This window comes from Lucilia cuprina, chromosome 4 (assembly GCF_022045245.1).
Source record: "Lucilia cuprina isolate Lc7/37 chromosome 4, ASM2204524v1, whole genome shotgun sequence".
Taxonomy (NCBI): domain Eukaryota; kingdom Metazoa; phylum Arthropoda; class Insecta; order Diptera; family Calliphoridae; genus Lucilia; species Lucilia cuprina.
The window spans coordinates 96,859,374-96,884,973 of record NC_060952.1 but is presented as its reverse complement, the minus strand read 5'-3'; the positions used below and the strand labels follow the sequence as shown (position 1 = coordinate 96,884,973).

The 25,600-nt window shown below is 29.1% G+C and overlaps 5 protein-coding genes across 8 annotated transcripts in view; 2 read left to right on the top strand and 3 right to left on the bottom strand.

Annotated features, from left to right (window-relative positions):
- The first annotated feature begins 479 nt into the window (after positions 1 to 479).
- LOC111680448 (methyl-CpG-binding domain protein 3) lies at positions 480 to 2,937 on the top strand. Of its 2 annotated transcripts, XM_046949346.1 has the most exons (3): positions 480 to 745; positions 1,024 to 1,485; positions 1,932 to 2,937. In XM_046949346.1, exons 1-3 carry the CDS (start codon positions 612 to 614, stop codon positions 2,419 to 2,421), a joined length of 1,086 nt encoding a protein of 361 aa, XP_046805302.1. In that variant the 5' UTR covers positions 480 to 611; the 3' UTR covers positions 2,422 to 2,937. The 2 variants fall into 2 exon arrangements, with proteins under 2 accessions (XP_046805302.1, XP_023297861.1); XM_023442093.2 differs by lacking the exon at positions 1,024 to 1,485 and having other exon boundaries at positions 491 to 745.
- Positions 2,938 to 3,083: 146 nt separating this feature from the next.
- On the bottom strand, positions 3,084 to 4,485 carry LOC111680442 (metaxin-1 homolog). 2 transcript variants are annotated; one of them, XM_023442087.2, is made up of 5 exons: positions 4,257 to 4,485; positions 4,036 to 4,182; positions 3,691 to 3,966; positions 3,229 to 3,630; positions 3,084 to 3,172 (listed from the first exon to the last, which is right to left on the bottom strand). In XM_023442087.2, exons 1-5 carry the CDS (start codon positions 4,335 to 4,337, stop codon positions 3,095 to 3,097), a joined length of 984 nt encoding a protein of 327 aa, XP_023297855.1. In that variant the 5' UTR covers positions 4,338 to 4,485; the 3' UTR covers positions 3,084 to 3,094. The 2 variants fall into 2 exon arrangements, with proteins under 2 accessions (XP_023297855.1, XP_046805303.1); XM_046949347.1 differs by having other exon boundaries at positions 3,084 to 3,157.
- Positions 4,486 to 4,583: 98 nt separating this feature from the next.
- LOC111680450 (U6 snRNA phosphodiesterase) lies at positions 4,584 to 6,547 on the top strand. The gene is made up of 4 exons (XM_023442095.2): positions 4,584 to 4,822; positions 5,738 to 6,070; positions 6,130 to 6,292; positions 6,358 to 6,547. Exons 1-4 carry the CDS (start codon positions 4,701 to 4,703, stop codon positions 6,529 to 6,531), a joined length of 792 nt encoding a protein of 263 aa, XP_023297863.2. The 5' UTR covers positions 4,584 to 4,700; the 3' UTR covers positions 6,532 to 6,547.
- On the bottom strand, positions 6,418 to 10,526 carry LOC111680441 (dynein regulatory complex protein 11). Its single transcript, XM_023442086.2, has 6 exons — positions 8,539 to 10,526; positions 8,068 to 8,480; positions 7,862 to 8,015; positions 7,044 to 7,798; positions 6,788 to 6,958; positions 6,418 to 6,733 (listed from the first exon to the last, which is right to left on the bottom strand). The coding sequence occupies exons 1-6, from the start codon at positions 9,367 to 9,369 to the stop codon at positions 6,568 to 6,570; spliced, it is 2,490 nt and encodes an 829-aa protein (XP_023297854.2). The 5' UTR covers positions 9,370 to 10,526; the 3' UTR covers positions 6,418 to 6,567.
- A 3,321-nt stretch (positions 10,527 to 13,847) lies between these two features.
- Positions 13,848 to 25,600, bottom strand: part of LOC111680435 (probable serine/threonine-protein kinase DDB_G0282963) — a 22,719-nt gene continuing 10,966 nt past the window's right edge. For both annotated transcript variants that reach the window (XM_046948345.1, XM_023442077.2), the window contains 9 exons: positions 25,381 to 25,600; positions 17,770 to 18,707; positions 16,234 to 16,919; positions 15,948 to 16,167; positions 15,604 to 15,872; positions 15,374 to 15,535; positions 15,098 to 15,293; positions 14,941 to 15,027; positions 13,848 to 14,805 (listed from right to left, as the gene is read on the bottom strand). The exon at positions 25,381 to 25,600 is cut by the window's right edge. In XM_046948345.1, the coding sequence (XP_046804301.1) occupies positions 14,629 to 14,805; positions 14,941 to 15,027; positions 15,098 to 15,293; positions 15,374 to 15,535; positions 15,604 to 15,872; positions 15,948 to 16,167; positions 16,234 to 16,919; positions 17,770 to 18,707; positions 25,381 to 25,600 (2,955 nt within the window). In that variant the 3' untranslated portion in view covers positions 13,848 to 14,628. The remainder of the gene's footprint in view (positions 14,806 to 14,940; positions 15,028 to 15,097; positions 15,294 to 15,373; positions 15,536 to 15,603; positions 15,873 to 15,947; positions 16,168 to 16,233; positions 16,920 to 17,769; positions 18,708 to 25,380) is intronic.

The window sequence follows — 25,600 nt, the reverse complement described above, 5'->3', positions numbered from 1 at the left end:
AAAGCTGATTTTAGACTTTTTCAAATGTCAAAAGTGACATCTCTGTATACTTTGTGACTCAGACCTGAATTACGACTGAAACTCGTAATTTAATTTTTTCATGAATATGTACTTTTTATACTTATTTTTTACAAAAAAATTAAGTTTTACATAACTTTAGGCACTCACTTAAAATTTACAAATTTATCTGCCGGATTAGAATTTTTCAATTCCGAATATATTTTTATCACAAATTTGTATATCTTTTATATTTATTTTTTTAATTAAATACAAACATTTTACAAAAAATTTCATAAAATGAATTCGCCGTTCGTGTGTTTTTTCCACATTTACGTAAAACAAATACAAAAACAAAATACATGTAAAATGTTGTGTTGCAGAACTGCCATCACCTTGTATGAATTCGCCTTGCCCGGTATTGCATAGCAAACATATCGCTAGAATTTCACTTTTGATTAAATCACTAAATTACCAACATTGTTTGTCAAATAAAAAGTGTTTTTGTTTTTATCAGGAAAATTGGGACGCTGTTGTTTTTTCCTTTTTGTTATTACCAAGTGAAATTATAAAAATTAAATTAATTTAAACAGTTGGAAAAATATTAAAACAACATGCAAATGAACTCGAATATTTCCATAGAACGTAAAAAAGTAGACTGCAATGCCCTGCCCAAGGGTTGGCAAAGAGAAGAAGTTTTACGAAAGTCTGGAATCTCAGCGGGGAAAGTTGATGTCTACTATTATAGGTAAGTAATTTAATAAAATTAATTTAAAGCTTATTAAAGTAAATAACTAAAAAAACGCACGTTTGAACACAAAAATATCCCACAATTTTAACACTTTCATACAACAACCACAACAATATCCCCCCTTCCCTTTTATTTCTTTAAAATATGAACTACACATCATTTTTAACCCTTACTCCACCCCAACCAATTTTCTATAAACATTCTGATTATTGTATTATAAAACGATATGCCGAATTTCCAAAAAAAATGTTGCTGTTGATGATGATTGCCAATAGTCCAACTGGAAAACGTATTGATAGTAAGCCACAATTGGCACGTCACTTAGGAGATGCCATAGATATAAGCAGTTTTGATTTTCAAAAAGGCAAATTTATACAACATCTACCACCACCCTCTATATCATTATACCGCTGTTTACCTGCCACCACCTCAGTGGTAAGCAGTAGTAGCAGTGGCGGGGGTACTGGTGGAAGCACTGGTAGTAGTACTAGCATGGCAGTTGCTGGTAGCGCTACATTACCAACCTTGGGTGGTGGTATTACTATAATACCATCACATCATCCTTCGGTGGGTCATAGTTTAAAGCGTAAACATAGAATGGGATCACAAGCATCAGCCTTGTCATCTTCCTCTTCAATAGCCAGTCATCATAATCTTTTAAGTTCTTGTACAACGATGACCACGACGACAACAACCTCAACAAATTTGCCACTCAAGCAGCAACAGTTAGAATTCAGGTAGAGCCTACAAAACAAACATAACTAAATACCAGGCAAATCTGTGTTGCATGCCATTGTCAAGTGATATCCAAACTATATTTTTATGTACTACTATTTACCATAAACAAACAAATTGGCAATTTTTAGGAATTTCAATTAAAATAGGGATTTTATTTAAACCAAATTCTTCTTGACCTTTATTAACGAATTGGCATATTGAAATCAAAGTTTTATTTTATTTTATTTTATTTAAGAAATAAGGAAAATTAGTTTAATGTATGTACTATGTTTTGCACTTTATTAAAAAAAAAAACAATTATATATGCATGCAGTTTATACAAACAATTAAGTTGCAAATGACTTTTTTGAAACAATAAATATTATTTATCTTGTTTTATAAACTAAATGTTGAAATATTTTGCTATATTTGCGATTAAACGTACTAATATTCTTATTTCTAACAGTCGTGCTATGCGTACAGATGTCTCTTTGGTACCACCCATACGTCAGACTGCCTCCATATTTAAGCAGCCCGTTACCGTTATACGCAATCATGAAAATAGCAAAACAAAAAATGACACCAAACAAGGCGCACAGCAACAAGATAAACCCAAACAATTGTTTTGGGAAAAACGTTTGGAATGTATGAGAGCTTGTCATGCGACTGGCGAACAATTCGATGATATTGTTTTACCCAAAAGTCTAAAACCTTTGGGTCCCAATGTTCATGAACAGACTGTTATGCAATCACTAGCCACCGCTTTGCATGTACTCAATACACCCGTAACTGGACAAACTGCAACAAAGACTGAATTTCAAAAAAACGCCACGGCTTTCATCAATCCCGATCAGCCCTTAATGCAGGGCATTCTCATATCTGAAGATGATATACGACGGCAAGAGGACCGTGTTAGTGTGGCACGAAAAAAACTACAAGAAGCTTTAAAAGTTTAAGTTCTAACACACACACAAAAGTATGATTAGTTTATAAGTATAAATTACAAATTATTTACAATAACAAGAAAAAAATTAAAAATTACTAATAAATTTTCAAATCAAATACTTACATTTAAAGAGTACAATATTTTTTGATCCAGATAGCAGTGAGATAATGCAACAATTTATCTAATTTCCAATGGTGCTAAACTTTCAACTTAATATTTCTTCAAATTGAGTAATTAAGAAAAAACATTTCATTTGAATTTATCAATAATTAACATAACATGAATCGTTTTTATTTCGAAAAATAAATGTGTGTATAACAAAAACCAACAGTTAAATCAAAATTAAAGAAAAAATACTACATATAATTAAAATTTAATGCTAGTAATGCTATTTTTCAAATGGCAACTAAAAACTTTTATCAACAACATTACTAACATGCATATAACCAAAAAGCTTAAAAAACAAAGAAAATCTTAAGACGCTCTTTTTTTGGTATTATTATAATTTTTGAAACATTTACATAAGTTACTTCTAGAAATCATAGAATAAAATAGGATTTCTTTTGGAAGTATTATAAGAATATATAAATGTTATTAATGCATAATTAAGGCAAAAAACTTATAACCAAAAACTAACAATAAAAGGCAGTTCTGTATTTTTTTCTTCTTTTAAATTAACATCCTCAATCCATATCGTCTTCTTCAAACTCATCATCATCGTCATAATTTAAACCATCGTAGTATTCCTGAGTATTGGAGAACTTTAATAAAATAATAGTTAAAATATATACCTATATGGTTAACCGAATTAACATACCTTCTTTTTAAAGAAAATTTTCATGGCGGCAAATGATGACATGGCTACTACCGCTGCTATACCAGCTAGTATTTTTGTTTTCTTTTCCGATTCTAGGAACTTACGTTCTGTTGCGGTTAACATAGGATTATTGGGGGATGCATCATCTTTACTAGTATTTATGGAATTAAAGGATTCCTTTTTAAACACATCCCTTGATATCCGATTTATGAAATTTACTAAATTTTGACAACCTTTAATGTGATTCTGTATGGGATTATTAGGTAGTGTTATTTTTGATAGAATGGACAAGTAGGAAAATACAATAGCATCGAATTCACTAAATTGATCGCCGAAAAACCAAACATTACGTCCCAAACGTTTTGATAAAACATTAATACACTTTTTGGCATTATTTGTTAGCTAAAAGAAAAACAAAACTTATGACAAAACTTCTTTTTAAATATTTCCACTTTAACCTACATAGTCTCCTTCATGTAATTCCAGCTTATCATCTATATCGAAACCACCCATAGTATAAACAATATCATAGGCCTCCTTTTGATACGAGGACGGATAATAAAAGTTAAATGGAAACGGTGTTCTTTTGGCGTAAAACGATCTAGTTATTTCGAAATTATTGGGTTCGCCAAACACAAAATAATGATAATAAGCATGCAGTTGCGAAAACACCCAATTGGAAAATGATTCCGATAAATGTTTTTCCTTCTGCTTCAATTTGGCATCTATGGGATAACCCTAAAAATAGAAAACAACACAGTTCATTCATCCCAAAAAAAAATTCTATTTTAAACAACGCATACTCACTTCTTTGTCTAATAATTTTTTTATCTGTCTATAGCCCACAAATTTTTCATTGCCAATTTGTAGATAGGGTAATTTACCGGCACCGGAACGCAGGGGATTGGAATTTGTTTCTATTGTCACGGGACAGCGTGTAAATTTCACTAAGCACTATTAAGGAAAGAAAATAATTTAATATTTCTGCTTTTAATTAATAAACAAAAGAAAATTAGATTTTCCTTTACCAGTACGCGCAAACACTCAAAATCTATGGAGGGAAGACCCCATTCCCCTTTGTACACATATAAAACGGCACCCAATCGCATTTTTTTCCTTTTTTTCTACTAATATTTATTTACAACACATTTACACACTTCCTCTATATTGTTTATTAAATTTATTATTTTAAATTAGTGCAATTTTCAGCCAAAAATATATATTTACACAATTTAGTATTTTTTTATGAAATTACAGTGCACAAGAGGGACTTTAATTTTTTATATTGAGGTTATGTTTAATATTTATAACTGTCAAAATAAAAAGCTTCTTTTTGTTTCCAGCTGACATTCAATAGGAAATGTTAACATACAAGTTAAGCAGCTGTTTGCAAAAAAAAAACTAGTAGTAGTTGTTTGAAAGGCGGCTAATAAAAATAATTAAATAAATCCGTGTGAAATATTGTTTAAATAATGTTTTTGGTAAATTATAGTAGTTCTTCCGAGTCGAATGATGAGGATAAACTTGAAGGTGAAAAAATAAATGAATTAGCAAAATTAAAAGCTGATAAATTGCCAGTGGCAGAAGCAAACAGGTAGGAGTTGAGCAGGGTTCGAAGTAAATTTTTGGGGATAAACCAGGGTTTGTGATGCTACTTCAGGGCTCGGAAATATAATATATATTATATATATATATATATATATATATATATATATATATATATATATATATATATATATATATATATATATATATAATATATATATATATATATATAAATATATAATATATATAATAATATATATATATATTATAATATATATATATATATATATATATATATAATATATATATATTCATTTAGGAGTACAATTTAATGAAAGAAGAAGTAACAAAACGTTGGTTTCTAGAATTACCAAATAATTAAAAGACGCGGTACACGGTTGTCAGATCTTACAACGTTGTCAGTAAAATGTTCTGACGAAGTCTAATAATTGTCTGAACTTACAATTTTTCTTTTCCAACGTTGTCAGAATAAGCATTTACGAAAATATTGCAAGACAAAATTTGTAAGTTGACAGTATTATTAGACATTTTCTGCACATTTTACTGCCAACGTTGTAAGATCTAACAACCGTGTATACTTAGCATAAGTATCATTTGATGAAATACCGGAATGTTTTCTTTTATAGAAAATTTATAAAATACCAATTGTATTGATAAAGTACAAGAGATTTCTCTCATAGATTCTAATTCACTTGAAATGATACATAGCATTCGTTAAGTATCAGTTGAAAAACAAAACGTATAAAAATGATCCTTACATTTTCTATATTATATTTTAAGTCAATCGGGACCATTAATTTGATAGATATTCACTGGCTTAAAAGATTTATGAAATTGATTATTTACCCGTTTTCTCCTTTAAATGAGTAATGTACCAACATTAATGTCAGATATAAGGCAACCGAATTTATCTGCTTTTTAAATTTCAATTAAATCCATTTAGAAGATTATTATTACCTCAAGCCACAACATTGTTGGGAAAACGTAAAGTGACATCCAACGATGACGACGTTAGCGATGATCCTTCAAAACATGATGGACGCATAAGAAGTTTTAAACATGAACGTGGTAATTGGGCCACCTATGTTTACTTACCAGTTGACAATAATCTTCTTGAAGATATACAAGACATTTGCCTAGACCACTTGGAAGAAAAACTTAACTTTAAGGCTTCTTCAGAAATGCATATAAGTCTAACAAAGACTGTAGTTTTGCAATATCATTTCATAGAATCATTTATTAGCTCGCTACAAAACGTCTTACAACCGTTGGAAAGGTAAAATTTTAAGTAATCCATAGAAAAATTATATGCCTAAAGTTACATTTAAATTTTAGCTTTACTGTATCCTTTGACAATTTAAAAGTCTATACAAATGCCGAACGCACGCGGACTTTTTTGGCCTTAAAAGTTGACAATTTGTATTTCGATAAAATGTTAAATATTTTACAAAAAGTGGACAATGTAATGAAGGATTTCAAATTGGCCACATTTTATGAGGTAAATAAAAACTGAAAATATTTACATTGTAAATTTTTAACAAAAAAAAATATCGTTTTTTCAAGGACCCCTCCTTTCATATTAGTATTTTATGGTGTACTGGTGATTGTGTAAGTTTGGTCGAATCTATAGTGCCCACAATTATGGCATCTTTAATGGAACGTTTACCTTTGCATTTGAAATTTAATGAAGTTTATTGTAAAAGCGGTTTTAAAGAGTTTAATTTTAAACTTAAATAAAACATATTATATAAAAAAGAAAAATTTTTGAAATATTTAAACTTTTTTCTTGCCATTAGTTTGTTTTGCTGCCTGTACTTGTTCCTCTAAACGGGCTTCTTCTTCAATTTCTAATAAACGTTGACGTCTACGCCCCAAAGGTGTCTTGGTCCACCAGGATTCGTAGGCTTCTTCCTCTTCTCGGTAAACAGGATCCCTGGTACTAGAAAATAATTTTCATTTTTATTTTTTCTTGGTTTAATTTAAATTGTTTTACCACAAAGCATTAATAAGCTCTACATGGGTTAAGGGTTGAGATCGTAATTGTAATTTTCGCTTGCAGGTTAGTACTTCCTTTAAACAAGCATTTACTGCACCTATGGTATAACCATCTGAAATTTTGGCCATAACACTACAATCCAAATTAGATAAACCGCCAGAATATTCACTAAAATAAGGAAAAAAACAAATGACCAAAAAAAAAGCGGGTGAAAAGAAGTATAAAGAAAAAAACAGCCAACTATTAAACTTACTGCAATAATGTCTTCCAAGCATGTGACAGTGCTCCATAGTCCGGTCTGGGTATGTATATAAAACGATTATAAGTTTGTTGTAACAATTTCTGATCAGCTTCCCAGGGTAAATTCGAAGTTCCTATAAATAAAACACGATCCTCCGGAGCAATATTCTTAATTAACTTAGGCAAATCTTTTTTTAAACGTTTAGGATCTGTACGATCGGTTTTGGGTACTTTTTTCATAAAGGGTCTTTCCGCATCACCCATATAGATGACGGATGGCTGTAGTAAACGTGATACTTTTAAAACTAAATGTATTAACATAATCAAACCCGATTTTCCCGGATATTTGCCCACAATATTGGCAGGAGTTAAATCGAATAACACCGCACCAACTTCTGTACAAATGGCATGCAGTAAAGCCTTTTTACCCGAACCTTTGGGTCCAGCTAATAATATTGAACGTATTAGTGGGCACGAGTTGTGTATTTGTTCTGAACCCAATGGCAATATACAATATTCGGTTAAAATTTGTCTTATGTCGCCTGGTGAAGGATTTGTGCCGGATCTGGCGGTTATGGCTTTGTCACCCAAATATTGGCTCATTCTTATTTCGGGATACTTACGTATAATACCATTAGTCACCAACTCTTCGTATAGTGATTCAGTGGTACGATCTGGTGTTAAGTCTTTTTCCTTTTTCTTTTTGCCTTTCTTGCCAGAACGTCTAGCTTTCTTATTGCTTTTTTTGGCTTTCTTACCGGTGGCATTCTAAATTTTTAAATATTATAATAAATCCTTTTTTTTTGGTATTTTTTAATTAAAAACAATTACCTGCAACAATTCCAATTCTTGACGCATAACATCATCTACTATCTTACGAAATTCCCTTTCAACCTCATTGTATTTTTCGTTGTAAATCATGTCCTCATATGCCGTTTGTCGCAAATTTCCCGATTCATCCTTATCGCGCCATATTTCATTAAATCTTTAAGAATTAAATCTGTAAACATATTCATTCCTATTATCGTTATTATTACCTTTCAATTTCCATTCTAATATCGGGCAAACAATTGGATTGAGCCGGTTGCAAACCTCCATCTTCTTCTAGTTGATTTTCATTTACATTTAAATCACCGCTTCTAGCTGGTGATTTCGATTTATCTTTTGTTTTACGCGATTCTTTGGATGAGCGTGCCGATGAACGACTTATTTCACTTTCGGTGCCGGGTCGACTGAATATATGCAAAGAACCGCCTTGATCCTCGGAGGGGAAATCGGGTAATTTGCCAGTTTTCTCATAACAATCTTTAATCCAAGCGCGCAACTCATCGGCAATATCTTCGGTCATACTGGCACCATGTTTAATCTTTATTTCTTCACGTACTAGCTCTACAGAGGATTCAAATTTTTCCTTAAAAGCTTCTTGGGTGGCATAACGTCTTTCGAAGATCTTTAAAATTTTTTTAACATTTTCAATTAAAGATAAATACACAAATTTCAAACTTTACCTCATTTAATTTTTCCACTTTTTCTGCCCTTGCCTTAACAACTTGTGATGGTGGTGGCACCATTCCTATCAATATCATTTCATCAAGTTTACGTCTACGTGTTTTTCGTCTAGCCGTATGACCACGCCACATTTTTTGTATTTTCATAGCAGCCATCAGTCCACTATCTGCACGATCTTTATCTTTCTCCTCTGTCTTACCTTTTTCCTTTAGCATACGTATTTCCTTCATAAAATGAGCTCTTAATCTACCCTGACGAGCTCTCTCGTGCATTTGTATCAAACGTATAGCTTCAATTTCACTAATTTGTTCTACTATAGGATTCTCTTCCACCCAACCCAATTTCACCAATATATCATGCATAGTTTTATTACGTTGTTCGATTTCCTTACGTCTCTCCCTTAGGAAATATCTAGGTATTCGTAGTTCCGTATCTATGGGCGTTAGTTTTAAACGTTCAATAATAGCATCATTATAACTGAACTCCATAACATCAATATTAACCAAATCGTGTTTTAATTCAATAACTCTACCCAATGTGGCATCCAGAAGATTACGTATTAATTGTCTCTTTTGCGGTTGTATCATTTTATCGTAAACATCTTCCAATCGATTGGCCAAACAAATGTACTTGAGATAAAATTCATATGTACTAGCCTGCATTAAGGACTTTGTGTCTCCATAAGCTAATTCGCTATCAGCATTAGCAGCAGCAAATGCTGCCACTGTAGTGTCAATATCCTGATTTTGTCGTTCATAATCACATAGAGCCAAGAGTTCAAGTTCTTGCTGGGCCAAGTGCCAGACATCATTGTAATGATTATTGGACATTTTGGAGGACAGAGAGAAAGAAAGATTAAACGTTTACCTTTAGATAGTTTCAAAACAACTGAGGGTTTATTGTGGTAGTTTGTTTATTTTTTTTTCGTCCGTGTCCATTTGTTAAATATTTGTTAGGTTGCCTAGATGATGAAGGCATATTAACCATGGAGATAAGAGGTTATTGTTATTTTTAAAGTTTGGGTTTAATTATTCTTTGTTTTTATTGTATTATACAGAATTTTAATTTAACAATATTTCCCTGTCCTGGGGTCGTGTTTAAGTGAAAAGGCGAGTATTGTATTGACAGCAAAACTCCAATTTTTATTGAAAAAGAACTAAAGTTTAAATCAATTAGAACTGGTATCGAATCATAACTGATTTAAAATCGAACTGTAAATGAACTCCAATAGAGCTAAAACAAAACTGATCTAGAACTATACCTGTTTCCACGACAATTGGATCTTCGCTCCGGATCGAACCTAGTCATACTCGGAAAAAAAATTGTTAACCTGAAAAGAAGTATTGGCCACAGTAGAACACAGTACAACAACAAAGAACTTAACTAGAGCTCAAATAAATTCTATTAGGAACTGAACTTGAACTGAAATAAATATTCACTCCTATTTTGCATTTCGATTATGTTTACGCAATGATCGAAAAAAGGTATTCCAACAAAAAACTGAATCGTAAGAAAAAGAAGAAACCATTAGGTGTATTCTGCATTTCGATCGTAATTACGTTTTTGTAAGTTGTTCACCCCTATTTTGCGTTTCGATTACGTTACGGAATGATTGAAAAAAAGGAATTCTAACAAAAAATTGAATCGTAATAAAAAGAAGAAGCAATTCCATTTCGTTTCAATGCTTTACGATTGTGTGTATTCTGCATTTCGATCGTAATTACGTTTTTGTAAGTTGTTGTTTATGAAAAATGAAGAATACCAAAGTTGCCAAACGGAGATTAACATATAAATGCAGAATAGGGGCCGTTGTTTATGTGGAGGAGAGTCGAATTGAAATGCAGAGTACCAAAGTTGCCAAACGGAGAAAATTTCGATTCGAATTGAAACTAAAATTGTACCAGAACTAAACTCGAACTGAACCAGAACTGAACTATAATTGAAAAAAGAAATGAACTATAAAATAGAACTCAACTAAACCAGACCTTGATCTAAACTAGAACTGAACAACAACTGATTTAGAACGGAACTATAACTTTACATTGTAAAGTTTAGAAACTGAACAGATGTAGAACTAAACTAGAACCGATCTAAAACTGAACCAGAACTGAACTCGATTTGAAAAAGAGCTGAAGTAGAACTGAAGCAGAACTGATCTAAAACTGAAATGTAATTGAATTAGAACTGAAGAACTGAACTAGATCTGATCTTGAAACGATCTAGAACTACACTAGAATTTAACTAGAACTAAACGAGGAACGCAACAAGATTTGAAAAAAAGCTAGAACTGTACGAGGATCGCAATAAGATTTGAAAAGAATCTGAACTAGAACTGAAATAGAACTAGAACCGTTCTAAAACTGAATAGAACTGAACTGAATGTTATTGAAATAAAACTGAAATAGAACTAATCAAAAACTGAACTAGAATTGAAATATAATTGAAATAAAACTGAAGACTTGAACTGAAATAATTTTAGAACTAAAACTGTCTCATTATTTTTTTATTTATACTCTTGTTAACAGATGCTATTTTAAAAATTAAAACTAAACACTTAAAGCAATTTTTTAAATTAAAAAAGGGGTTAATACATATTTACATATAAACCACCAGATTTAAAAGCGTACTACTAGCTACGGTTGGATTCCAAAGGTTTAAAAAGCTTGCAATATACCCTTTTGTACTCATATCAAACCATTTAATATAAATAAAACACATAAATATTTTGTTTATAATTATGTTTACACTAATATTTTGTTTTGTTTTCTTTTTTTTATATTTCAAATAATTTATTTAAAAAGTTATTGATTTATGTTTTAATTTTATTTATTTTGTTTTTAATTTAAATATGTTTATACACTGAAATTGTATTTATAATGTGTGTGTGTGTGTTTGTTTACTTATTACTTTCTTTTTGTAAGTGTGTGTAAGTGTTTAGTCCACAGTGTTTGTATGTATTTTGTTACAATTCTTACATTTCAGTATTTTTTTTTAGTTAAATTTCGTTATTATTTTAAACACATATAACTTTGTAATATTTTTGTTTAGCTTTTCGTTTAATAATTTTTGTATTTTAGCCAAAAGTTTAAATATTTTTATGCCAACTTTTTAATTTAGATTAGATTTGTTTTTTTTTTCATAAATTTATTAAATACAATTTCTTTGAAAATTTATTGAAACAAAATTTTTGCATAATATATTTTTTTTTAATAATTTAAACAAGTATTTTTCTTTTAAATAATTTATTAATGTTTTTCTTTTTAGGACACATTAGTTAAATTGTTTATGTATATGCTGAATAAGAGGAGTAGTTTAGTGTAAATTAGGTAGGATTGTTAGGAGAGTAAGAGTAAATATAGTATTTAGGAAGGAGTTAGCTAGAGATATGAAATTTTGTTTTTTTAGACAAATGATTTTACAGACATTATGTATTTTAAAAATAAAAACAAACTTATTACAATAAAACAATTAATGATGATGATATTTATTATTTAAAAAAAATTCATTTTGGTTTTCGTAATTAATGATGATGTTTAGGATAAAAATAAGTTGTTTTTTTCAAAAATGAAATGTGTGTTTTGTTTAAGTCATTTGATGATAAAAACTTAATGTTATGTTATTCGTTTAAACGAAAAACATATTTATTTTTAAACTAATATACTTTTTTTATATTTCTTATGTTAACAACAAATAAATATAAAATCAACATTTAAAATAAAAGCTGCTTAAATGAAGAAATTAAAAAAAACTGTTTAAAACGTATTATTATTATTATTAAAATGAAAGCTTTAAGCAAGTAAATGAGAGATTCTTAAATTATGTAAATAAAAATAAAAAAATAATATGTTTCTAAATTATTGTTATAGAGAAATCTTTAAAACAACATTAATTTACAATTTATAAAATTTTTTTTAAGGAAGTTTTTTTTTCTTTTGTGTTTTTTTATTATTATGTTAATTTTGTTTACTTGAAGCTATGATTGTTTTTTTTTTTGTTTATTAGTTTAACTGAAAATATTTTTGTTTTAAAAAATTTTGTCTAATTATTTATACAATTTTGATTATGCAGTTTTTAAAACCCCTCTAAAAGTAAAAAATATATATTTATTTTGATCTTTATTTCTGAACTAGAACTAAACTAGAACTGAACTAGAACTGAACTAGAACTGAACTAGAATTGAACTAGAACTGAACTAGAACTGAACTGAACTAGAACTGAACTAGAACTGAACTAGAACTGAACTAGAACTGAACTAGAACTGAACTAGAACTGAACTAGAACTGAACTAGAACTGAACTAGAACTGAACTAGAACTGAACTAGAACTGAACTAGAACTGAACTAGAACTGAACTAGAACTGAACTAGAACTGAACTAGAACTGAACTAGAACTGAACTAGAACTGAACTAGAACTGAACTAGAACTGAACCAGAACTGAACCAGAACTGAATTAGAACTGAACTAGAACTGAACTAGAACTAAACTAGAACTGAACTAGAACTGAACTAAAACTGAACTAGAACTGAACTAGAACTGAACTAGAACTGAACTAGAACTGAACCAGAACTGAACTAGAACTGAACTAGAACTGAACTAGAACTGAACTAGAACTGAACTAGAACTGAACTAGAACTGAACTAGAACTGAACTAGAACTGAACTAGAACTGAACTAGAACTGAACTAGAACTGAACTAGAACTGAACTAGAACTGAACTTGAACTGAACTAGAACTGAACTAGAACTTAACTAGAACTGAACTAGAACTGAACTAGAACTAGAACTGAACTAGAACTGAACTAGAACTGATCTAGAACTGAACTAGAACTGAACTAGAACGAGACTAAAACTGAACTAGAACTGTACAAGAACTGAAGAAGAACTGATCTAGAATTTATCTGGAACTGAGCTAGAAATAGAACAGAATTAGGAAGGTTCAAGAACTGAACTAGAACAGATCTAAAACTGATCCAAATTTGCTCTACAACTACGAACTGATCTAAAAGCCAAAATTACTATGTATAAACATTGCTGTCATTACCTCGGGGGTTTTTGCCATTGCTGCTTTACAATTAAATCATAAAAATAAGAAATCAATACAAAACATAAATTACATTACAAAATATTATTAATTTGATTTCGTTTCAATATTAAGTTACGCATATTACTTTGACAAAAAATTAAATTAAATTGAAAGATTAAATATTTATATAAATAACATACATAATATTATTATATGATTTTTTTATGCTTTGAATATGTATATTATAATAATAGCTTAAAAACTAGAGGTATAGTTTTTTTGTTTTGTTTTTATTTTAAATAAATTTTAATTTACTTTAAAGTTTATAAAAAAATGATTTTCAAAAACGAAAAAAAAAAACATAAAGATTGTTATTGTTGCGTTAAGTATGTAGTTAAATTTTTTTTATTTTGTTGTATATAATGTAGCCTTTTACTTTTTTTTTATTTAAATTTATTTTTCATAAAAAATATTATTAAATCATTACAAAATGTTTAATGTTGTTGTTGTTTAAACTTTTAAAGGGTGGTTGGTAGGTTGGTATATGTGTTAGTTTTAATGTTTTTGTTTTATACATCCTGTTGTTTTTTATGTAATTAACTTAATTATTATGTTTATTTGTTGTTTTTGCTGTTAGATATATATAAAGAATTATTATAATTATTATTTGATATATGTGTATGTATTTATGTATATATTTTGTTTGTTGTTCAATTTTGTTGTAAAAACATTTTCTTTTTACTTTAATTGCAAACTTTTTATTTATTTTTTATATTAAATTTTTATTGATAAATGGTGTTTTGCTTGATTTTACTGTTAGTTTTATAATTATGTTTCTTTTATGTTGTTTTTGTTGTTTCTTTATATATTTATAGTAGATTTATAGTTTAAATTTTCATGACGTGTTAACAGCTGCTGGTATTATTGTTAAGATAGGCATGGAAGGTTTCAATATGTGTGGGAATATAGGGGAAAGGTTTAGGGTGTTTTAATGGGGGGAGGGGTAAACATAGCATTTATTTGTTATTATTATTATTATGTGGCTGTTAATTTGTTTTGCACATGTTTTCACGCTGTATTATTTTTTAAATGTAATAATTTAACTTTTAGTTCGGCAAATGTTGGTCTTTTGGCAGGATTTAAATCCCATGCTTGTCTCATCATTTCATAGATTTCAGGAGGACAACCTTCGGGAGCCTCCATTTTATAGCCCACTTCCACATGTTTGACAACATCAGCCAAAGGCTGGAAAGAAAAAGAATTTTAGGGTTTAAAACTGTCTAACAACTTCACAATAAGAAAACATGTTTCTTTTTCAATAAGAACTTAAGCAAGTTTAAGTAAAGCTTTTCAAAAGCTATATATAGTTCTATAACTTACAATTCTAGGATAAGGAACACGACCAAACGAATAAATTTCCCACAAAAGTATGCCAAAACTCCACATATCCGATTTGTTGGAAAAACGCTAAAACGGAATTAAATTCATGTAATCCACCTATTACAAAACAAAATCTATTTGTTCACTGTTTACATACCCCATTTTTCAAAGCTTCCGGTGCAGTCCATTTAATAGGCAATTTGCCAACTTCTAAATTGTAACATTCTTCGCGAGCCAAACCGAAATCGGAAACTTTGGCTACACAATCTTCGGATATAAGAACATTACGGGCAGCTAAATCACGATGAACCACCTTTTTCGCTTCCAAATATTCCATGCCCGAGGCAGTGTCGCTGTTTATTATTGAAAAGAGAATAAATTCAAATTTTAAAATTTGATATAAATAAAAAGAAAATTTCTTGTTAAAACTTACTAAGCAAAATTAATTTGATCCTTTTTCGTAATGTGTTGTCGTCCCCGCGATCTTAAATAATCAACCAGTGATCCTTTGCTCATATATTCAGTTACCAAATAAATATGTTTACTAGTGAAAACTAAACCAACAAATTTCACCAGATTTTCATGCTCCAAGGTACTTTTGAAGAAAAGAAAAACAAATCACATAAAATTCCTTTCAACAACAATTCGATTTAATAAACTCACGTCATAACAGAAGCCTCTGCTAAGAATTTTTGTACCGCTCCCTCATCTTTAAGCATTTTAACAGCCACTTTCTCATTGCGCAATATACCCAGCATAACATCACCAAACTCACCCTTGCCTATGCTTTCGCGTAATTGTAAATCGGCTTCGGGTATGACCCAACCTTTATCGATAAAATCTTTTGAATTAATGCAATACTCCTGTTTGCCCTGTTTGGGTAAACATTTTATGAGTTGTGTACACAAACCATCTGCATCGGCTTCATAGTGCTGTAGATTGCAAAAAGAGAAATAACATTATAAATAAAATAAATTGCTTAAAAGTTTTAATGTTTGTGGAATTACCGCTACTAATTGTCCCAAATTTTCAAAGTATTCCTCATCGTCAATAGTTAATTTATTTTCCAAATATTTAACGCGATAATGTTCAACTTTACCCTGAAAACACACGCACAATGTATAGTCTCCGGGAAAGTTGGTTGATTCTCTTACTAGAAATAGTCCATCTTCACGGGGTTGCAATAAATGTTCTGCTTCATCACGTGTAATGCTGCCATGGAACCAGCTATAAATAATTACAATTACAAACTGTTTATTAAATAAATCCAAAAATTGAACAAATCCCACTTACGGCATTGCATTAAGTTTAACTTCACATTTCTTTTGTTGCTGCTGACCATGTAATAAACCATGATTGGGTGCCAAACCAGTCGTTGGCGACAAAGATGGCGTAGTCCAAGACTGAGTTGTTACTGGTACATTGCCACCGACGCCACCACCACCACCATTGATATCAAAACTATGCAATGATGTTGTCATGCCAGCGGCATTTGTCGTCTGATTGCCCACCATGGCCGTTTGGGATTGATGGTGTTGTTGGGCAGGATGTTGTGTATGAAGTAACATATTACTACCACCACCTGCATTCGATTGTAGCGCCATACTTTTGGGTGGTAAACCGCGATCATGCAAGGAGAGAGCACTATGAGCAGCATTTAGGGAAGATGTCATTAGATTGTTGTTGCAATTGTTGGCAGCCGAAATTAATTGTAAATGTTGTTGCTGCTGTTGTTGTGTAACACTAGCAACAGCAGCAGCCGTTGCCGAAGGTGCTGTAGAGCCGATAGGAGCAAATGTAGACATAATATGTTGCTGTTGTTGTTGCTGCTGCTGTAATTGGGGTTGTTGGTGTTGATTTGGCGATTTGGGTGAGTGATTGGATGGAGCAACTATAACAGCACCAGTGGCATTTGTTATTAAATTATGACTATTAAGTGCATGCGAGGACAAATGAATCGCATTATGATGATGGGGATTCTGTAAATTGAAAAAAAATTTAATTTGTTTACAAACAAAAGTTAAAAATAAAATTACATAATATATGTGTGTAATTGTTCTATTGTTTTTCCCTTCCTATTTTTTTAAAGGGGCTTTTGCTCCCCAAGACACGTTTACAATACGTTAAAATTTAAGATATTTTGTTTTAATGCGTAATATTGTTACAAGCAAGTATGTAAGTTAGTAAGTAAGTAAGCAAGCAAGTAAGTATGTAAGTAAGTAAGAAAGTAAGTAAGCATGTAAGTAAGTAAGTGAGTAAGTAAGTAAGTAAGTAAGTAAGTAAGTAAGTAAGTAAGTAAGTAAGTAAGTAAGTAAGTAAGTAAGTAAGTGAGTAAGTAAGTAAGTAAGTATGTAAGTAAGTAAGTAAGTAAGTAAGTAAGTAAGTAAGTAAGTAAGTAAGTAAGTAAGTAAGTAAGTAAGTAAGTAAGTGAGTAAGTAAGTAAGTAAGTAAGTAAGTAAGTAAGTATGTAAGTAAGTAAGTAAGTAAATAATTAAGTAAGTAAGTAAGTAAGTAAGTAAGTAAGTAAGTATGTATGTATGTATGTAAGTAAGTAAGTAAGTAAGTAAGTAAGTAAGTAAGTAAGTAAGTAAGTAAGTAAGTAAGTAAGTAAGTAAGTAAGTAAGTAAGTAAGTAAGTAAGTAAGTAAGTAAGTAAGTAAGTAAGTAAGTAAGTAAGTAAGTAAGTAAGTAAGTAAGCAAGTAAGTAAGCAAGTAAGTATGTATGTAAGTAAGTAAGTTAGTAAGTAAGTAGGTAGGTAGGTAGGTAGGTAAGTTAGTCAATTTTTACAAATAAATCTTATTTTATTACTGCCCCACATCTGTCACTTACCACGTTATTATGATGCGTTGACAGTTGTGTAGTTTGTGCTACAATATGTGGTTGGGATTGGCTAAATTGTTGCTGCAGTGTTATATTACCAACACCACCACCGACGCCGACACCAACTCCCACACCACCGCTACTATTCACTAGCAAATTATTAGGATGTGTTGCCGCCGTAATACCACCACCACCACCAGTTGTTGTTGGCTGTGGCGCTGGTCGTTTATTGTGACGTAAAGGAGCTGTTGGAGGCATTTGATGCCCAGTTGATTGTAAAAACCATGGATCGCCACCGGTATTGGAGGCAGCCACTGTTACTGTCGGTTGCGAGAATCCTCGATGATGACCCACCACAGTTGTTTGTCCGTTTTGTGCAGCTGTAACGTGACTATTCATAACTGTATTGTTTGAACGTATATCCGCAGTACTTGTCGTTGACTGCGTTACGTTTTGATTTTCGTCGTCTTCGTAATTATTTTTTAATGCTGTTGTCTCGTTTGTAGCCGTCGTTGATGTTGTTGTTACTTTATTTTGTTGTATTTGAACTGAATTAAATGTTATAGGAGAATTTGTTGTTGTCGTTTTTAATAAGCTAACAACTTCTGGTGTTGTTGCTGTTTTTGGGTGGGTAGGTGTAGAAAAAGATGATGATGATATAGTTGTTGCAGATGTAGTTGAACAGTTTTCAACATCTGTTGTGCTTATTTTGGCAGAATTTGTTTGAAATTTCGGTTTATCCGAATTGGTTCCTTTACATTGGAGGGAATTATTTGTAGTATTATTGCTATTACTGTTAATAGTTTGAGCTTTAATATGATTATGTTTCTTTTGGGTATCTGGTTGCTGTTGCTGCTGTAGTGATTTATCAACAACATCAGCCTTTAAATGATAATGGAAAGAATTTTTATTTTCCTTACTTTCGCTACAGGCGGTTGCTTCTTCATCTGTAAAGTATAGAGGGAAATAATGTTGGAATTAGTATTATTATTATTTATGTGAAATGTGCATTATTTTGTTTGTAAATATAAATAAATATGTATCTATAATTCTACAGTTATCTGTCATTTAATTTGATTTAAACTGACAGTAATTGGTCGTTTTGTCAACGTTTGCATAAATTTGTAGTTTGTTTTTACTTATAAATACTAATTTTTCAAGTTCAATGTTAATTTTATTTAATTTCATAAATTTTGTATACCTTATTTGTAATATGTGTATAATATAAATGAAATATTGCACAGTGGGGCAAATGGTCAAATAATTATATACTTATTTAACTTTTCACAATGTCGTCGGCTTTAGAGTAAAGATTCAATTATAGAATCGACTATAAAAATAAGATTTGACTAAAAAGTTGTCGACTATGGAGTTAATATAGAGTCGTCTACCAAGTCATAGGGTTGACCATAGAAATGAATGTAGAGTCGACTATAGAATTGACCATTAAGACGACTATAGGGCCAGATACATTGTACATAAGTAAATAGTGGTCTAAAATTTCGACCAAATAGTCGACTATAGAGTAGAGATTGGACTGGTTAGAGGAGCAGGCTACCAAGTAAAATGAAAAGTATACTAAAGAGTTAAACTTAATTAACAAAATTTTGAAAATTTTCTATATTCAACTTTCCCGTTTGCGGTTTTCTTTATTTGAATTATTTTTTTTTTCAATAAGCAATTTGTATTTTTGTTCTCATGCTTAGGTTTTTTACTATTATTGAGAATTTTGCTTTGTTATTGTTGTACTATAAATGTACATTTTTTTCGTTCCACGGGAAATAATAAACAATCTAAACTTAATTCCGGTCATAACAAAGGAACATATTTGTATATGGGCTTAAATAACAACAAAAACAAAAAACAGAGTTTCCACATTTATTCTATTAAATTTAATAGTATTTTGGGGAAAAGTGTTAAAGAATCGATAACCACACACATTTTTATAATTTAATAATAAACTCTTTTCATTATTTTCAACAATTTATGATATTTTTATGACGCTCTAATAAGATAAATTATGATAAATATAATTTTAATTAACATATTATCATTTAGCACACACCTGTTGTTGCCTTACCCTACCATCCCTTTAATAACAAAATGAGTTTTTATTACTTAACAAGTATGTGGCAACACTTGAAAATGTTCATAGACCGACATCGAGTTGGACTATTGTTGTTTTTTTTATATGCGAGATTAAATACTTAAATATTTGTATTAAAATGTATGTATGTACATACATATGTATAGTATTTTTAATTTCCGTTTGAGCGGTTTTTACCTAACAAGTGAAGTATTGTTTTGAAATTAAAATCAAAACAAAGGTGTTGTTATTGTATATTGTACAAAGTGTACAATGGGAAGTTTTAGTTTGTATACAGCTTTAATGGAAGATCATTCATTAGAGTAATGAGAGCAGTAACATAGGAATTTAAATTTTTAATTAAATTCTCAAAAGCTTTTTTGTTTATAGTATTTTTTATACTTAAAAAAGAATTATTGTCTCAAAATTGTAAAGTAAATGATTGTAATAACAATAAAGTCAACTATGTAGTAAAATCGAAAAAGAGTATGATATATATAGTTGAATAGAGAGTAGAAAAATGTAAATATAAAAATAGATTTTCGGCCATCCGATCATTGACTTTTAACATCTATCTATCCATCTATCTATCTATCTATCTATCTATCTATCTATCTATCTATCTATCTATCTATCTATCTATCTATCTATCTCTCTATCTATCTATCTATCTATCTATCTATCTATCTATCTATCTATCTATCTATCTATCTATCTATATATCTATCTATCTATCTATCTATCTATCTATCTATCTATCTATCTATCTATCTATCTATCTATCTATCTATCTATCTATCTATCTACCCATCCATCCATCCATCTATCTATCTATCTATCTATCTATCTATCTATCTATCTATCTATCTATCTATCTATCTATCTATCTATCTATCTATTCTCCCTGTAGGAATACAGAGATGTCAATTGTAATGCACAGAGGTGTCAATTATAATATGCACATATGTCAATTTATACATATCAGTGATGTCAACTACTTTTTTCTAACGTCGAACTTTATCACAGTAACTTTTGTAGTTCTTTCCTTAAGAAACACATTCACTTTTTATTCCAATTAAAAATTCTCATTTAAAAGTCTATTCTATACAGTATAATCCATTGTTAAATATTCATCTAATATACAAATGATGATAATATTGAATTTTATCTAACAAATAGCTATAAAAGTTACACTAAAAATATTCTATTCTAATTTTTATTATTATTGCGTTTCAACAAAAGTAAAGTGACAGTAAAGCTCAGCGGGTTATAAAAAATATGATTCATGATTGAATTGAATAGAATAGAATACATCATAATAATACTGTTTGAGTTTTGCGTTTTGTTTTTACAAAATTCAACATTTCAGCTTGTCATTTATTGTTGTTGAACATATTAATTTGCATTTTATTTGCTACTGTTTTCTGTTATTTTTATTTGTATTATGGATGGGTTTTGTTGAGAATTCTCAATGAGTATTTGGATATATCGAGTGTTTTTTAATTCTATATGGGGGCAATTCTTATTTGGGTTGGTTTTTTTTTTTCTTCGAAATTCAAGCACGTTTTTAATGATAAGTCTCTTTGACTGCTGCATTTTTTACTTATTTAAATAATGTTTATTTTATATTTGTACTTAAAATTTTTGCATGATTTGTAATTTCTTCTTTCTCTTTTTAGTTCAAATAAATTACGTAATTTAAATAAACTGAAGAAAAATGTATGACTAGTTCAAATGTGTTTGGGTTATAGAGTGCAAAATAATTTTTAATTAAAATGCAAAAAAAAATGTTTGAAGAAAAAATATTATATTAATATAAAGTAGAACAGAATTTATCTTATTTTTTTAATTTAAAAAATTTATAGATAAAATTGCACTTTACATAGTGAATTCATTCAGGGAGAATACATTTTAAAACAGCTGATATGTTTTCAATTTGGGACTGTCAAACTCAATTATAATGTTGCCATATATGGCAAATATACATGGGGCAATTATGAAGTTAATCAATAATGACAACTGTAGTGTTAAAATACGTTAAAATTAAAGCTAAAAAAGCTTGACTTGTTGAAATTTAAATCTTTTTATTTCGAAAAACTGTCAACTATTTGATTTTTTTCTAAAACATTTAAGATTTCTTTTTAAAAATGATTATTTACAGAAAATAATCAGCCGCCATTTATTCTAAATAAAGTAAACAAAAGTGAGTAAGTTTACATTATTATTATTACTTGTACGAACACTTTAGTTGAATCATATCTGATGAAGTCATACCGTATCCATATATCCCTCCAGTTTCTCCTATACAAATGCATTAAGCGTAAAGTTTTTTTTGTTTTTGTTTTAAATTTCAACTTCATTCAAGTCCACAGAATACAGAGCAAATAAATATAATAAAAATAAAATGTTGCCCTTTGTTTATAATATTAAAATTTTTAGTTATTTTTGTTTTTAACTGTTGAAATATGAATCATTTTGGAGTCAAGTCAGTCCGTCAATTGTTGCACAGACATTGTTTGTAATTTTTTTTTGTATAATTGAAATTTAAGATGTTGGATGTGTGCCATAAAACTAAGTTATTTTTAGAATTTAAAATTAATTTAATACAATTATATAAAATGTAATAAAATATTGTTCATTTGCAGTAAAAGCGTCATAACTGAAAATTATCTATTACAAATTTTAAGTTACAATTCAGTTGAAGAGCAACTTGCACTACAGGCCCGAGTATCAGTTGGATTTTAATTTGGCTTAATTACTAAAAGCCTTGATACACAGTTGTCAGATCTTACAATGCTGTCAGTAAAATGTCTAATAATCGTCTAAACTTAAAATTTTTCTTTTGCAACGTTGTCTAAAAAAGCATATTGTAATACAAAATTTGTAAGTTGACAGTATTATTAGACATTTTTACTGCCAAAGTTGTAAGATCTAACAACCTGGACAACAAGTCTGGACAATACTTTGGACTAAAATCTGAGCGATAATCTTAACTGTAGCTTAGCTTATAGTCTTTAGTAAGTCTCTACTAAAGGTAGTATGCGTGATACTGCCAAGCCTGGACTAAAGTCTGCAATGTAGTCTGAACTAAATTCGTACAATAGTTTGCAATAAAGTTTGTAATGTAGTTTGGACTATAGTCTGCAATATGGACTGGACTATATTCTAGTCTTAATAATTGTCATCTCTATAGTCTGTAGTATAGTCTGCACAATGGTCTGCTCTGCAGTTATTGGATTATACTCTGCACTTTAGTTCGCATTATAATCTGGATTAAGGTCTGCCTGGATTATAATATATATCACACTTTGAACGGCTATTGTGTTGACTACAATCATGTGATAACTATAATATCGATTTCAGTGTCAAATTTAAATATTAACCTTTAAAAGTCGTAATTTATATATATACAAAAAACACAGTTCATTTTTGCAATAAATAAACAATTTAAAAAATAAATATTTAAAATATGTAGTAAATATTTTGCTCACATAAACGTAGACATTAATACACAGGTAACTAAATACAAATTATATTATTTAAACCAGTCAGCAAACGCTAAACTATTCGATTAGCACATAAATAAATAAGTAATGTTTATCGACTGTAAAATACTATTAATATTTATACAATAAACAACAATTTGGAAGTGAAAAACATAGTTAAATAAAATATTTAACTATATTTTGCAAATAAATACAAGTTGCACAAGTATTTAATGGAATTTTTGTTAAAGTAAAAACCAAAAAAAAAAATCGAAAGAAACTTAAAATATTTTATTTTAAAATACAAACTTTGGGTTAAAAATTAGTAAAAGGTGCTAAACTAAAGCTAAGAAATAAATTTTTAGCAATATATTTTCAAAAGAAAAATAAATAAATTAAAAATTAACATAAATATGTGATATCTAGGAATAAGAGTTGCAAAAATAAATGCACTTCAAATTTCCGCCTTAATAATCGGAAGTTAATGTCTTTAAGAGAAACTCCCTTTTGTCTAAGAAAATTTAACATACGAATTATAAATACCACCCTCGTATTAGCAGAAGAAAAAAAAAACATAAACCTAAAATGATTTACTTTTTATAGACAATAAAACCGGTACGTGTGAACCATTTTTTTTGACATTTGCTTCCTTATTATTATTGTCTTTTTATGTTTATGCACTACTACTCTATAGCCTAGTATAGAGGCTGCCTCGCCGCCATCATTATCATACCATATTTATTCATTTGAAAAATTACCTTTTTAATTTATATTTCATGTTACATGCCATTTTATATATACAGGAGTTTTTCTATTGTATTTAATATATATTATGAGAAATTAATTCGTACACAATAATTAAAGTTTATCATTTGTGGAAGACTCTTAAAAGATAAACTTCTAAGTTCTAAATATCGTGGGATAGTTTAGTGTGTCAAAAAGTTAATTTATTGTGAGAATTTCTTTAACGAAGTGGTTAACACTCATTGAGTGTCTTCAAATCTGGCCACTCTTCATACTTACTTATTGACAGTTTGTTAACACTCACTTTAAAATGATAGCAGTAAATTGCTAACTGAAAAATTTAACTCTTTATATTAAAAAAAAATTTAAAATATATAGTAGATCAACTAGTATCTCTCAAAATAAAGTAATTTTTTGAAATATATACTTATTAGTGATAAAAATATGGCAAAACGTAAAACTTCTCTTACTTTTCACATTTGCTATTATTTAATATTTTATTTTGTTTTTTTTTTCTACAATGATTAAATATTTAAACATATTACACGTTTTGTAAATATAAAAAAATAATGATTAACTAATCAAAAAGTTTAATATGAATTTCTTAAGTACATATAGTTTTTTAATTAATCTTAAGAAATTTAAACTGTAGTTTAATTTAAAAGAGCTTTATCTAAACTTAATTATTTACTCTTTTTTTTAATATAATTAATTTCCATTAAACTTTTTTTAGATTTTAAAGTAAAAAAAAGTATAACTAATTATTTTATTACATCTGCAAAATGCAATAAGAAAAAAAATTATTAAAAAAAGAGTAAAAATGTTTATAAATAGTTTGTAATAAATAAACATTTGAAAAATTTGGATGAGTGATTTTAATAGTGATAGTAAAATGTTTGCACACCATAAATAAACACTTTCTTTTTTTTTTTGCTGTTTGTTTTAATAAAAACAAATAAATATTTTTATTAGTTTTATGTTTAACTTATTGCAAAAATTTTTAATAAATTTATTAACAAATTTATAAAAAATTTGTTTAACATGATGGTACAGGATTTTCCTGATTTCTTACGCATGAGATTTTAAAGGAAAAAAGTAAGTATGTAAGTAAGCAAGTAAGTAAGCAAGTAAATAAGTAAGTAAGTAAATAAATAAGTAAGTAAGTAAGTAAGTAAGTAAGTAAGTAAGTAAGTAAGTAAGTAAGTAAGTAAGTAAGTAAGTAAGTAAGTTATATAAGTAAGTAAGTAAGTAACTAAGTAAGTAACTAAGTAAGTAATCTTGCAATAATATGTAAATAATACTAACCAAACCACTCCTCACTTAATGTTGCACTGTTGTTGTTGCTATTATTTTCAATATTTTTCTCACGATTACACTTATTTTTATTATTAAAATAATTATGATTATTATTATTACTATTATTATTTGTTGAAAAACTTTTCACACCAAATACATAAGTTTGTTTTATTTTATCAGCTATAGATGAACTACTATTACTATTATTAAACAACTTTGTTTCATTTTT